This window comes from Amphiura filiformis, chromosome 12, assembly GCF_039555335.1.
Source record: "Amphiura filiformis chromosome 12, Afil_fr2py, whole genome shotgun sequence".
Classification (NCBI taxonomy): domain Eukaryota; kingdom Metazoa; phylum Echinodermata; class Ophiuroidea; order Amphilepidida; family Amphiuridae; genus Amphiura; species Amphiura filiformis.
Genome location: NC_092639.1, coordinates 29026305 through 29040077, shown reverse-complemented (window position 1 = coordinate 29040077; position 13773 = coordinate 29026305). Strand labels below are relative to the sequence as shown.

Here is a 13773-nt window from a genome sequence, read left to right as displayed (position 1 = left end):
AAATAGGTTTGTCTCTTGTCACCCGTGTGCATTCATAAAATCATGCTGAAAAAAAACACAAATTTCCACCTTTTTTTTCCTCTCTTTTTCGCCTTTTTTTTTTAACGGAATTATCCAGATAAATCATCAACAAGTCTAAAAATAATTAAAATATCATTGCATTGCATACCACACTACATGTTCATCATGTTCTCCTTTGTTGTCATATTCCTGTTGTTGTGCAGGGAGCAGCTGAAAAGGTCTATATTCAAAACAAGTCGCACTGACATATACTTGCATGTTATAAGTTTCCATATTATTATGTCCAACCTCCCGTTACTGAGACCATATACAAACCTTCTTTTTTTTGCCTTAGTTTAAATGTTGTCTGCGATTTTCAAAGCGAGAGCGATAAATAGTATATAGAGTATGTGGGATTAGCTGTATCATGTCTTTATGAATTCGGCAGAGTGACGAATCGAGAATTATGAGCAAATTGAGTTTTTGTATGCTTATGATTATGTTTCAGGTTATCTTTTATTTCCACCAAAAATTAATGGTAAATCTTACTCACCAACGTAGTTATTGACATCTTGATTTGGACGAATCACTCCTAAGTGCAATAAATGAATTCGGCAGAGAGACGAATCCCCGGATGATTCGTATACAAATCATGTTGATCTATAGTATTGTATAGCGGGAAACCCCGAATTTTCTATATTACATGTCATATACTAACATATTTGATACCAACGTATAGCTGTAGGTATCTTCTATCCAGTGATACCAAAATAAGTACAAACATTCCCCACATGATATTGCTGTGGTTTAATAATGTGAGTGTCTTGGCGCCCGTGAAATTGGAAAATCCCGAAATCATACATAAAATATAGGCCAATATTGATATTTTTGCTTTAAAATCCTTGAGTTTTTGCTAAATATTACAGGGCTGACTATTTATAACTTATATAGCAAGTTAAGTCTACATAGCCTTAGGACAAACAGTAATTTCTACACAAAAGCCCAAAATCAAGAATGCGTGCTATAGTTTACACGTAGTTGAATGCGTATTCGACCTCTCTCTGCACAGTGGTAGAGACATTTTGGATACAGCATAAAGCCAAATAGCTGTTAAAACACGTTTTGAGGGATATATCAATTATTTCAGAACATGCAAGTATTGCCAATAATTCGTCTACATTCACTTCTATAACATACATTTCAAATGAGTGCTCACGAATGTTCTAAATTTTTAGAAGGACCAATGGAATGGTACCAAGATTTTCAAACGCCGTTTACTCAGAACAGCAATTTAGTGTATTCGGCACTCTGCCGTGTTCATAACGATGTATAGATAGACAGTAAGGGAACTTCACTTTATGAGTTCAGTCTTCATCTAACACAGATCACTTAATGATCTCTTGATGTTGTTTATCAGGACTGTCTTCTTTGGACTTGACTATGTGTGGTAGAGATACTCTCTGTGCAAATGTTTCAGCAACTATTAATGGAAACACCAGGGTAGCTTCACAATACAACTGCAAAATGAATAAGAAATAAATGACACCATTAATACTAGGTAGGACAATTTAAGCAAATTTTAAAAAAAGTCACAGGCCATAGTACCCATGTCTATTCCAAATCGATTGCACCAGACTCCATCATATAATGATACTGTTACAGTCTGTTACCTTCCAGCATTGAATATAGCTGGTACCCATTTGAACAACTAGCCTTGCGTGTGAATTAGGTATGTGAGTGTGTGTGTGAGTATATATTGTGCAGGTGTGAGTGGCTGTTTTCTGTGGTGGTTGGGTGTTGTATGGGTTCAGAGATGAAGGGACCATGTGTGCTGGCATGCCGTTGTGTGTGCATTGGGTACCGGGTGCGTGCGCTCATGCACCCTTCACCTGTGTACCCCTTTTCCACCCACACCGACTCCCGGAGCCGACTCACACCTGCATGCTGATGTTTTAATATGTGGCAATATCCATTTTTGCTTTATATGTGCAATATTTTTTCATCTTTTATCTTGCATTATTTGAATTTAAATTTGTTGTTTATATATTTTGTATTTGTAATTTAGTAATATTTTGATGTCTTTGAATTTTGTAAAAATTGCTCAATTTGGCCTTAGGGCCACGATGCTTTTTCTAATAAAATGAAATGAAATGAAATGAATTAAGTGCATAACATGTTGATGCTGCATGGACTCAAACCCATGACCTCAAGGTAGCTCGCAATGATGAGTCAAACTCTTACACTGCTGCGCCACTGTGCCCACCCTAAATTATTCAGGCTCTAAATTCATCTGCATGGCCAAAATTGAGATCCATGCAGCAACATGAAGTGTCCTGCTGTGAGTTCCAAATCTGCTGTCTTTTTAATACATTACAATGTTCACATTCACACATGTATGCATATGCATCTAACTGAAGACCTACAGTAATTGGGCTATTCCATTTAAAATCCACACTCCCCCTGTACAGGGGGAGTATGAATTTCAAATAGAATGAACACAATAGTCAGTTCCATTCGAAACTCCCCCTCCCCCTGGAAGATTCAGGTTTAATCTTTCTCAGAGGGAGTATAAATTTTAAATAGAACTGCCTAAATGCTCATTCTATTTGAAATGCATACTCCCTGTAGAAGATACTTGCAAAATCTTCTGCAAATTTTGAAGTCTTAGGTGTCTCAAAGTGTCCAGTGAATAAGCCATAAGCCAGGTATATGCATCAGATTATCAATTAACAATGGCTGTACACCTATTATCATTTATAGTTATTAATTGAATAAGAATGAGAACAAACGGTATGAATTTTGGTTTTGACTATCCTCTACCATAACCGTGTGATAAGACTAGAGGCAGGTCCAATATTTGGTCATAGTTGTGCCCTGGCATCCACTACTGAAAATATCGCATCTGCCTGTAGTCTATCACATTGTAGAGGATAGTAAAAACAAAAATTCCTATCGTTTATTCTCTAAATTTATAAGTTGATCTTACCTTAACTGGTCTTGCAGAACATTTGATTTTGCCCCATGATATTGCTTCATCAGGCCTGGCACCTGAGTCTGACCCATCAAACTCTTGTGATGTGTTGATGAAGACACTATAATCCGCACCATTTCTCTGTCAAAAAAAAGTGGATGCAAAATAAAAAGTAATAAATTTACATTTTCAAACACAGACAAGATCAATGCCAATATTATACTAGCAGACCTTTGCCGCTGCATGTCAGCCTGCCAGCGCAGAAGAATCTGCTCCTGAATTTCAGCATGCAGCAACGAGAAAATAAAGTAAATCTGTGTCATAAGAACAAAACATACTGATGTTCTTAAAAGGACAAAAGCATGGTTTTAATTGGCATCTTTTTGTATCAAAAAATCAAAAATGTATACTTCTAAACTGCAAAAGAATTTGAACATTTGAGTGACATTTTGACTATTTACATCCCATTTGCAAGTGTTATATATGACATAGAAAATGGGACTCGAATGTACATTAAATTAGCCCCTAATATTTGTGCTGAGAAAGAAAGAAAGAAAGAAAAAAATCGCTTGTACAATATTATTTTGCTTTCACATATTTTCCCAACTTAACACTTTGCTTTTGCTGTCTTGGGGTTGAGTCATGTGACTTTTTCCCCCATCAGACCAAGAAACAAGTGTATACATATTTAGGTACTATAATTACTCTAAAAATCTTAACTTCTCCTGATATAAAAGTCTCTGGGTTCAGTCAAACCATCCTTAAAATGGGTTAGCAGACTGACAATACATCACAACTATTAATGAAATCTAATCTCTTTGAGAAGTGAAAACTACTCCTGGTTGTGCATGTTTGCATAGCAGTAACACCCTATAAGAATCTGGAATAAAGTGTTGCTGCTCTATTATAGTCCATGAAGAAATGAAATACTGATAAAATCAATCAAAACTATACAGCCCTTGACAGAAAAATTATGCTTATTGTTATAAAGACTTATGATACTATTGCTAATGAAATCTGATCTTCTTCCATTGACTTCCAAGGTAAAATCGACCCTGGTTGTACAATGTAACACTATCCATTAAAGTGTTACTACATGAAGTGGAATAACCAGTAAAATCAATGAAAACTACAGACCTCGACAGAGAGTAACAACTAGCAACATTGTCTCATGACAGAAAGTAAATGCTATCTGTGTTTGCTCATGTGTCGATACTAAAACTTGGCGGTGCAAACTTAGTTTCATGGGAATGTTTGATACTTCCATATAAAGTGAAACATTTTTTTATAAATTTTAGTTCTCTCCACATTTGCCCATCAGTTTAACAGTTTCAACATGGCTGTGATTATACTACTGTTCATCAGCATACTCTTATCGTGTCACAGACTGGTACTGACTTCAGCAGCCACTCACCAGTCACCATGTTACCCTTCAGGAAGTATTGCTTGTAAAATCTACAACCATACAAGGCTGGATTGTGCCTCCAGAAACCTAGTGTGCATACCACTATTACCAAATAATGCTTCTTTGCAGGCGATTTCACTGTACTCCAACCAGCTTAATGTTATTCCTGCTGATGCATTCAAAGGGCTCAACAACTTGCTTGATCTGGACTTATCTATAAACAATATCTCTTACATCTACAACAATAGCTTCAAAGGGCTACATCAACTGTTATTGCTCGACTTGTCACAAAATAAGTTGAAAAACTTGACCGGTACTCCATTTAGAGATCTTATTTCATTACAGACACTTGTTCTCGAATACAATCTAATCACCAGTTTTACTTCTTGGACACTTGCAGGACTGCCAAACTTGGAAGAACTCAGCATTAATTTTGGAAGCTTCAACTATGTGACACACGCTCCTTTCATTAACCTCCCGTCTCTGCAGAGTCTGACTTTGGTATTAACTGATTGTAGTAACATCAGAGAGCTCTTCACTGGACTTAGTAAATTAGGAGACTTAAACTTGGTCTGTGGGAGCTGTGACAATTTTGATTTCTGCCCACTCATCTCATTGCATAAATTAATTGTTACAGGTGGTCCTGTTCTAAACATAACTAATGAATGTTTTACAGACATTCCTTTGAAACATGTTGAAGCTTACTTTGTTGAACTGTCCTCTCTATATGCGTACCTCCATTACCTCACAAGTCTTTCTATTGGTACATACACAAATATCAATGAAATCATCACAGATTTAAACTCACTGAATTCACCACTTTGTAGCTTAACTCTATACCCACTTGATACTGTCAGCCTACGTAATTCCACCTTTGAAGGTTTAGCAAAATGGAATGCTACTTTGAATGCACTGACAATTTTAGCTCGTGAATTGTGGATTGAAGGTTCTCCTTTCAGGTGGTTTCCTAATCTGCATGTGCTACGAATAATTGGGAACAGTGGCGACCTGCAACCTGTTAAAATGTTCTCTGCAAATGCCTTTGATGGCTTAGAAACCTTAAGTGAATTACAATTAACTCATTTACATTTCAATGTATTTACATCAGGTGCATTAAACATATTTGGCACATACAATTCTCTCAAGGTTCTGAATCTGGCTGGCAATGATATAAAAGGTGATATCACATATGATCAGCTTTGTGTGATCACATCACTTGAGGTGTTAGATCTATCAAATAATAACATTCATTCTTTGCCACCTAGCTTTCCATGTAACCCATTTTTGAAAACATTACTGGTTAATGTGGCACCAAGATGGCCCAAATCAAACATAAATTTAGTTAAGATTTGTCATAATGCACATAATCTGAACATTTTGAATGCTTCTTCTTGGATCATTGATCTTGGTAAATGTACATGTCCAAAACTTATGACGCTTTATCTCAATGACATTTTGACTGGTAGTGTTGCAGATGTTGAGGTTATTGTACCTAATTTACAAACACTTCATATGGCCAACATTCAAATAGGCTCACAGGATACTCCACACATGATAAAGGCAGTCCTGAATACATTTAAATCACAAAATCTCCAATTTCTTGACTTGCATTCAAATTCAATATCTACTATTGACAAAGAAGAAGCTATGTTATTGGGCAACTTGACATGGCTGGATTTAAGTAACAATCAACTTGTATCACTTAGTAATCTACAAAATCTTCATCATATGCACACATTACTTTTGAGTGGGAACAAAATTGCAGTTGTATCAGAGTCATTTCTTTCTCAATCAAACCACCGAGAACTTCAAATATTAGAGCTTCAAAATAATCCACTATTATGTGATTGCAGTGTTATGGCCATGAGGAAGTGGTTACTAACTGATCAAGTTGTTAGTCTTTATAATGACGGTCCTATTGATAATCTTCCTACTGATGTCTATAACTATATTTGTTATTTGCCAGACTCAAAGAACGGATTGAGTGTAACGGAGATCAACTTGATGGACTGCAAACCAAAATTGTGGATGTACATTTCTATAGGCATAGCATGTTTAGTTGTTGTAATCATTACAACTATAATAGTGGTACGGTATCGATGGCATATTCACTACATACGCTTCCTTCTGTTCAACAGAAGACCATATCAAAACTACCTTATCAATAATAATGATGATGATGTTCTTGGTGATGATGAAGATGAGGATGGTGTACCTCGATATGATGCCTATGTGATATACCATGGACAAGACGAAGACTGGGTAGATGGTGAACTTCTAGCCAACATTGAGGAAGGTGAAGAACCATTCAGGCTTTGTCTTAAGACCAGAGACATACGTGCAGGCAGACTCATCTTCAATGAATTGTCACTTCACATACAAAGAAGTCGCAAAGTTATTGCAATACTCTCACCTCATTTTGTTGACGACAACTGGTGTCACTTTGAGCTTAATATGGCACATCGCAGGGTTCTAGAAGAGAATCCCAATGTCCTGATCTTTGTACTCCTGGAAGACCTTCCTCAAAGGAGATTCACTCTGCTGCTAAGACAATTGTTTTGCAGAGTTCAGTGCTTTAGATGGCCTGCAGATGGACATGGACAATACCTATTCTGGCGGCGTCTTAAAGCAGAACTCAAAAGGCCTGTGCCATTAGATCGACGCTTTCAAGCTTAACACAGGCATTACATTTTGACATACCAAACTGGAGATTCATGAATTCATGAAATTACGGTGTGTGCCAACTAACTAATAGTATGATATAATGCAAAACGGATAAGATCAGACTATTTTTTTTCTGGCCTAGTCTGATCTGAGTGTGACATCACATCTTATTATTACATGCAATATTTATAAAGACATGTTGTGCATCATGATTTGATAGCTAAATGTATAGAAGTATCATTATTTCTTATCTGTTATACATGGTTCACATTTTTCTAATGTTTGCTCGGATTGGTTCTCGGTATCTAAGAGTGCATAAACAGCTTTTAAATTACCAATATTCTGATGTGTACTTCCTCGTTGAAGCCATAATGTGTGATTTGCTCCACAGAGACGCCCTCACAGCGACACCCTCAATTTTAGTTGAATTCCTAGTTTTTGCACAATTGTAATGCTAAATGGTGTACTAAAATACCATGTGAAAGAATAAGTCTGAAGTGCTGTAATTACAGAAAAATTTAAGTTTTTATATTAAATCTGTAGATCTTCAGTTTTATTCCTAGTTCACCGATCGAGTGGTTGTTAAACACATTGGGTGCGTGTGTATTATTGGATCATTGAATCAGTGACATATATACTGTGTGAATATCGCTATTAGTCTTATGATTCTCTGGTTGCTTGGTTCTTGTGATCATTATATTCATAGAATAAAGGTGGGCAGCTTGTTCGAATAATTGTCAAATATGACCTTTGACCTGGAATGATATCTGTTTGATTTTTAATATGTTCTTGTCATCAGGTTTATTTTCACCAACTTTTAAGCCCAATCAGAGCAATTGTAAAATTTGACCTCAGATGACCTTTGACTTTAATGACCTCTGCTTAATTTTTAACATGTTCCCCCTCATCCTCAGATGCCCACCAACTTTGAGTCCAATCGGAACAATTTTAAAATTTGATCCGTAGATCATCTCAAATGACCTCATGGAAGACAGGACCTTCTCCCACACAATGGGTGACTCCATTTGAAATTCACATTCCCCGTGTGGCAAATTAAGGTCATGTCTCCCATAGGGGTTTATGAATTTCAAAGAATTTCTTTCATGTACATACCATAAGGTTAGCATTGCATATGTGATGTTTGACGAGTCCCCCTCCTACTATTATCATTATCATCCCAGTGTGAGCCGCACGTACAGCAAGACTATTGATGAGGCGAATATCTGTGAAGAGAAAAAGAACAGATTATACAGATTTAAATCTACACCAATGACATACATGTAAGCACTGAGAGGAGGCTCCTTCCTATCTCCTGTAAGTGTTAATGTCTATTGTCAGCATCAATTGCTCATGTTTGTATGTGAGCCCTTGTTTCCAAATTTGTGTGAGGATTCTACCTTTCTGTTAAGGGTACTACACCTGCCCAATTTTGTGCCTATTTTTGCATTTTTCTCAAAAATTATAGCACATTGGTGACAAGTAAGATATGTATATTATAGGGCAAGGACTACAACTACTGTACTGAAAATTCAGCAACTCAAATTTTAAGTAGTGTTGAAGTCAAAAAATTCTTCTAATTTAAATTATACCACTACGTATGAATTTACAATTTTATATCAAAGCAAGTAGTTATTGATTTGTTGATCAAATATTGGTTTTCCCTCATTTTTGACTGTAACTCTGCAACTGTTGTCTGTGCTGAAACAAAATTTCCAGTGTAGTAGTTGTAGTCCTTGCCCCTATAATATACATATCTTACTTGTCCCCAATGCGCTATATTTTTTGAGAAAAATGCAAAAATGGGCACAAAATTGGGCAGGGGTGTAGTACCCCCTTAAGTGCAAGAATTAGGTTTTATTACACAGAACCAGTGCAGTGTGTCTTATATAATTCAGCTGTTGAAAGTCACACTGAAGCTGTGTCCTTAATATCAAAACTATATGTTGCTGCTTATCCACTTAGGTATTCAAATGACGCCTCATGCCTTGCAATTCACAAATTCAATGTTTATGAGAATGCATGTTTCCTGTTTCTGCTGCCAACCATGGAATGATCTACCACAACACATAAGGGTGCCTCAACTACTAACATTTTCAAGCGCTTAAAAACCCACTTGTTTTGAATTATTGTTGTAAATGCAATATATAATGCTTTGGTGATTTCTGTAGATAACCTCTGTATGCGTGACATTTTCCAAGTTAGCACATTAATGTTTGTTCCATAAAATCATATCTGAATTTTAATGAAATAAACTGCTCATAAAAAGTATTGTTACACTTGAAAAAGTCGCTGTGATTTAAAAACATTTTAATTACATTTAGTCAATATATTGCCCCTGGATATTGACTTGCTTTATAGCCTTTTGGTTTTTAAATCATAATGACTTTTTCCAAGTGAAACGATACTTTTTTTGAACAGTTTATATCATGTCACCTATACAACCATCTGTTGAACCAAGGCTGAATACAATAAAGTAACTAACCTTCAGCTATGTCTAGCTTGAGTCCTGGATTCTTGTAGGAATGGAAATAAATCATATCCCCTATGGAGCCATCTGTCAAACCAGGGCTGAATACAGGAATGTTATTCTGCAAAGACAAACACCAAGGTAATCAATAATTGAACAAAGTAGTGAATATTCTCAGTCATCCAGTCGTTAAAATCACAAAATTTTAGTAAAAGATTTAATTCACGGATCTGCCATCTTGCTACTAAAACGAGGTTCTCCCTGCAAACGCATGCGCAAAAAGTGCATTTTAGTTTCTCACGCTTTTCTAGCACTGCAACAGAAGGTTTTTGCAAAGCGTACAAGGCAATTAAGGCATGCATTTGACATACTTACACACGCAACATGCACTTTGCGGGTAGAATATCAATTTAATGTTTGATCGGTGAATAGAGCCAAGAAACCTTGCAAACTGTCTGCACAAATGTTACACAATCTGATCCACTCAGGCCAAAGTCGGAAATTTTGAAAATTGAGTTACTACCATTACTAACTTGCTCTGTACCTCTGTACTCTTGATGTTGAAATTCCTTTAGAAGTCCCTGGCATACTAGGTTGCAAAGTTATGACATGACATTTATATAATATCAATTTCTTATGTCTTTTTAATAGTTTTTGCTCCTTTATGTTTGCCCATATCTCAATCATGCATATCTATTGCAAGTTAAGTATGAGGATACTGTAAAACAACTTAAATTTCGCTAGCAATTTAATTTCGCTAATTTCACTAGCGCCTTCAATCAGTAAATTAAATTGCCGCTAAATAGTTCATTTATAATGGTTTTACATAGCAAGAGGAGGCAAATTCATGAAATTAAATTGCCACAAAAAGATGACTTCTTGCCAATTTGCCAAATTAAAGTGTTTTACAGTAAGCCAATCAGTTTGCCAAGATTATTATAGCGTATAAGAATGTTGCTTACCTTATATGCCCAGTAGTAAACAGAGTCCGGGTTTCCAATTTCTTTGCCTAGTCTGGCTATCATTTTGGAAGGTGTCCAGTTCACACCCTGTAAATTAAAGTTATCATGGCATTAGCATTATTTCAAGTTCTGTCACTTCATCAGGATTTCACAAAGAAATAATTGCTAGCTATATACCAGCTACGATCCACACATTTTGTCCTGAACCATAGCCTGTCGCCATCCTGGGGGGTACTTGGATTCTGGCCGGGTACCCATGCTCGATCTGAAAAAAGAGAGATTATCGCTGGTATCAAGACTCCCCCCTGGCTGAAATTTGATATACTTTTGATACACCACTTTTGATACATATGAAAAATGTATGAAATAAAAAGTATTTGAATTGGAACCCTCATTTCATATACTTTTAAGTATCAAAACTGTATCAAATTAACATTGCATACACATTTTATACATATCAAAAGTGTATCAAATGCCCAAGATAATGTATCAAAAAAGTATCAAATGAAATGTATCATTTCATTTCATACATATTTGACACATAATTATATCAAAAGTGTATCAAATATGTAAGTTTGTAACTGTATCAAATCAGGGTTCCAATTTAAACTGTATAAAATTAGCATTGAAATTTTTATCCTTTCATTTCATACACATTTCATACATAATTTATATCAAAAGTGTATCGAATATGTTACTGTATCAAATCAGCGCTCCAATTTAAACTATCAAATTAGCATTGACATTTTTATCCTTTCATTTCATACATATTTCATACATAATTATATCAAAAGTGTATGAAATATGTAACTGTATCAAATCAGGGTTCCAATTTAAACTGTATCAAATTAGATTTGAAATTTTATCCTTTCATTTCATACACATTTCATACATAATTTATATCAAAAGTGTATGAAATATGTAACTGTATCAAATCAGGGTTCCAATTTAAACTGTATCAAATTAGCGTTGAAATTTTTATCCTTTCATTTTATACACATTTCATACATAATTTATATCAAAAGTGTATGAAATATGTAACTGTATCAAATCAGGGTTCCAATTTAAACTGTATCAAATTAGATTTGAAATTTTTATCCTTTCATTTCATACACATTTCATACATTATATCAAAAGTGTATGAAATATGTAACTGTATCAAATCAGGGTTCCAATTTAAACTGTATCAAATTAGCATTGAAATTTTTATCCTTTCATTTCATACATAATTATATCAAAAGTGTATGGAATATGTAACTGTATCAAATCGGCGTTCCAATTTAAACGGTATCAAATTAGCGTTCAAATTTTTATCCTTTCATTTCATACACATTTCATACATAATTATATCAAAAGTTGTATGAAATATGTAACTATCAAATCAGGGTTCCAATTTAAATTGTATCAAATTAGCATTCAAATTGTTATCCTTTCATTTTATACACATTTCATACATAATTTATATCAAAAGTGTATCAAATATGCCACTGTATCAAATCAGCGTTCCAATTTAAACTGTATCAAATTAGCGTTGAAATTCTTATCCTTTCATTTCATACACATTTTATACATAATTATATCAAAAGTGTATCAAATATGTCACTGTATCAAATCAGCGTTCCAATTCTAATGCTGGCCAGCGGGACCACCCTATTTTTGATACATGCCGTTTGATACACTTTTGATATAGTTTTCTGATACACTTTTGATACAGTTTTTTGATACACTTTTGATAGTTTTTTTATTCACTTTTGATACAGTTTTTTTATACACTTTTGATAGTTTTTTATACACTTTTGATACAGTTTTTTATACACTTTTGATACAGTTTTTCAAATTTCAAAATTGGTCCAATCAAGCTCAAATTCAACAAGAATTATCCTTACATGATCTAAACAAAGTTGATCTAAACATATTTGCAAACATTAATGACCCCAAAGCTTAAAGTGAAGGGGTCAAAGGTCAAATTTTGAAATTAGTCTAATCAAGCTCAAATTCAACACTGCCCTCTACTGCCAATGCTGACCTCTAGCACTTTCCCCCATCACGGAGCAGCTCAATGCACTTTCCCCTATCAACGTTCAAAATTACAGCGCAATAGGACCTGAAATGTGTGAGAAAGTATTGCAAAAAAGAAGCAAAACCCAACCAAAATGGAACATACATACACCAGGCACAAAAAGAACTGCGTCAGTTATATTCATCCTTGCTGTTCAATAACTTGATAATTTTGGATTATTCTGAAATATACATTTTGTTAATTAGACTTTACTTTCTCATTTGACACCCTGTTCGTGAAAAACGAACAAGAATTGACCAAGATATGAGCCTCCAAAGCCTCAAACCCCAAAATCAAAAGTTGCATTTTCATGGATTTTCAATGGGAACGCATCGTTGTATTGCACACAAGCAACACAGGCCAATCAATAAAGCACAGTGTAACAGGCACAATTGAATCGTTAATACTGCAACTTTTCATTTTGGGGTTTGAGAGTTTGGAAGCGCATATCTTGGTCAATTCTTGCTCAATGTTCACGAACAGGGTGTCAAATGAGAAACAAAAGTCCAATTAACAAAATGTATATGTCAGAATAATCCAAAATTGTCAAGTTATTGAACAGCAAGGATGAATATAACTGACGAGTTTCTTTTTGTGCCTGGTGTACATCAGAGGGCCTGCTTGGAAAGCAGTGCTTGTCACTGAAGTTGTTACCCTCAATAAAGAGACAAAAAGGCTACAACAAAAAGATTCAGCAGGGTTTTTTACTATACAGGCATGTGCTATATTCATGCATAATAATATATACATAGAGGCCCTATATATAATATATAGTAAGCTTACCTTATCAGAACAAAGTCAATAAAATATCCTCTTTAATCACAGTCCCTGATTACAACTACATTGTAACCTAATGTGCAGTCTACAAGCATGTTTGTATCTTCATCATGATAAATAAAACACCATAATTTGCTCTAAAATACAGTACATTTCCAAATGCAAATCTTGGTGTTAACTGCATGCATGCCACATGGGCAAATTTGAAAATGATGAGTCATTATCTAGACATGTGATCAGTTATTGATACAGTTTTGATACACTACAAAAGGTCAGTTTATGAAAGCCCAATTTGATACACTTTTGATATACCTCTAGCCACCCAAAATAAACTAAGTCCAATTTAATACGCTTTTGGTACACTGTAGGCAGCCAGAATTTGACTAAGTCCAATTTGATACACTTTTGATATACCTCTAGCCACCAAAAATTAACTAAGTTCAATTTGATACACTTTACATACACTAA

The 13773-nt window shown here is 35.0% G+C and overlaps 1 protein-coding gene across 1 annotated transcript in view; it reads right to left on the bottom strand.

Moving 5' to 3' along the window:
- Positions 1 to 101: 101 nt before the first annotated feature.
- Positions 102 to 13773, bottom strand: part of LOC140166022 (deoxyhypusine synthase-like) — a 51372-nt gene continuing 37700 nt past the window's right edge. The window contains exons 5-9 of the mRNA XM_072189395.1: positions 10470 to 10556; positions 9523 to 9628; positions 8154 to 8263; positions 2987 to 3112; positions 102 to 1517 (exon numbers count right to left, since the gene is read on the bottom strand). Of these exons, the coding sequence (XP_072045496.1) occupies positions 1386 to 1517; positions 2987 to 3112; positions 8154 to 8263; positions 9523 to 9628; positions 10470 to 10556 (561 nt within the window). The 3' untranslated portion in view covers positions 102 to 1385. The remainder of the gene's footprint in view (positions 1518 to 2986; positions 3113 to 8153; positions 8264 to 9522; positions 9629 to 10469; positions 10557 to 13773) is intronic.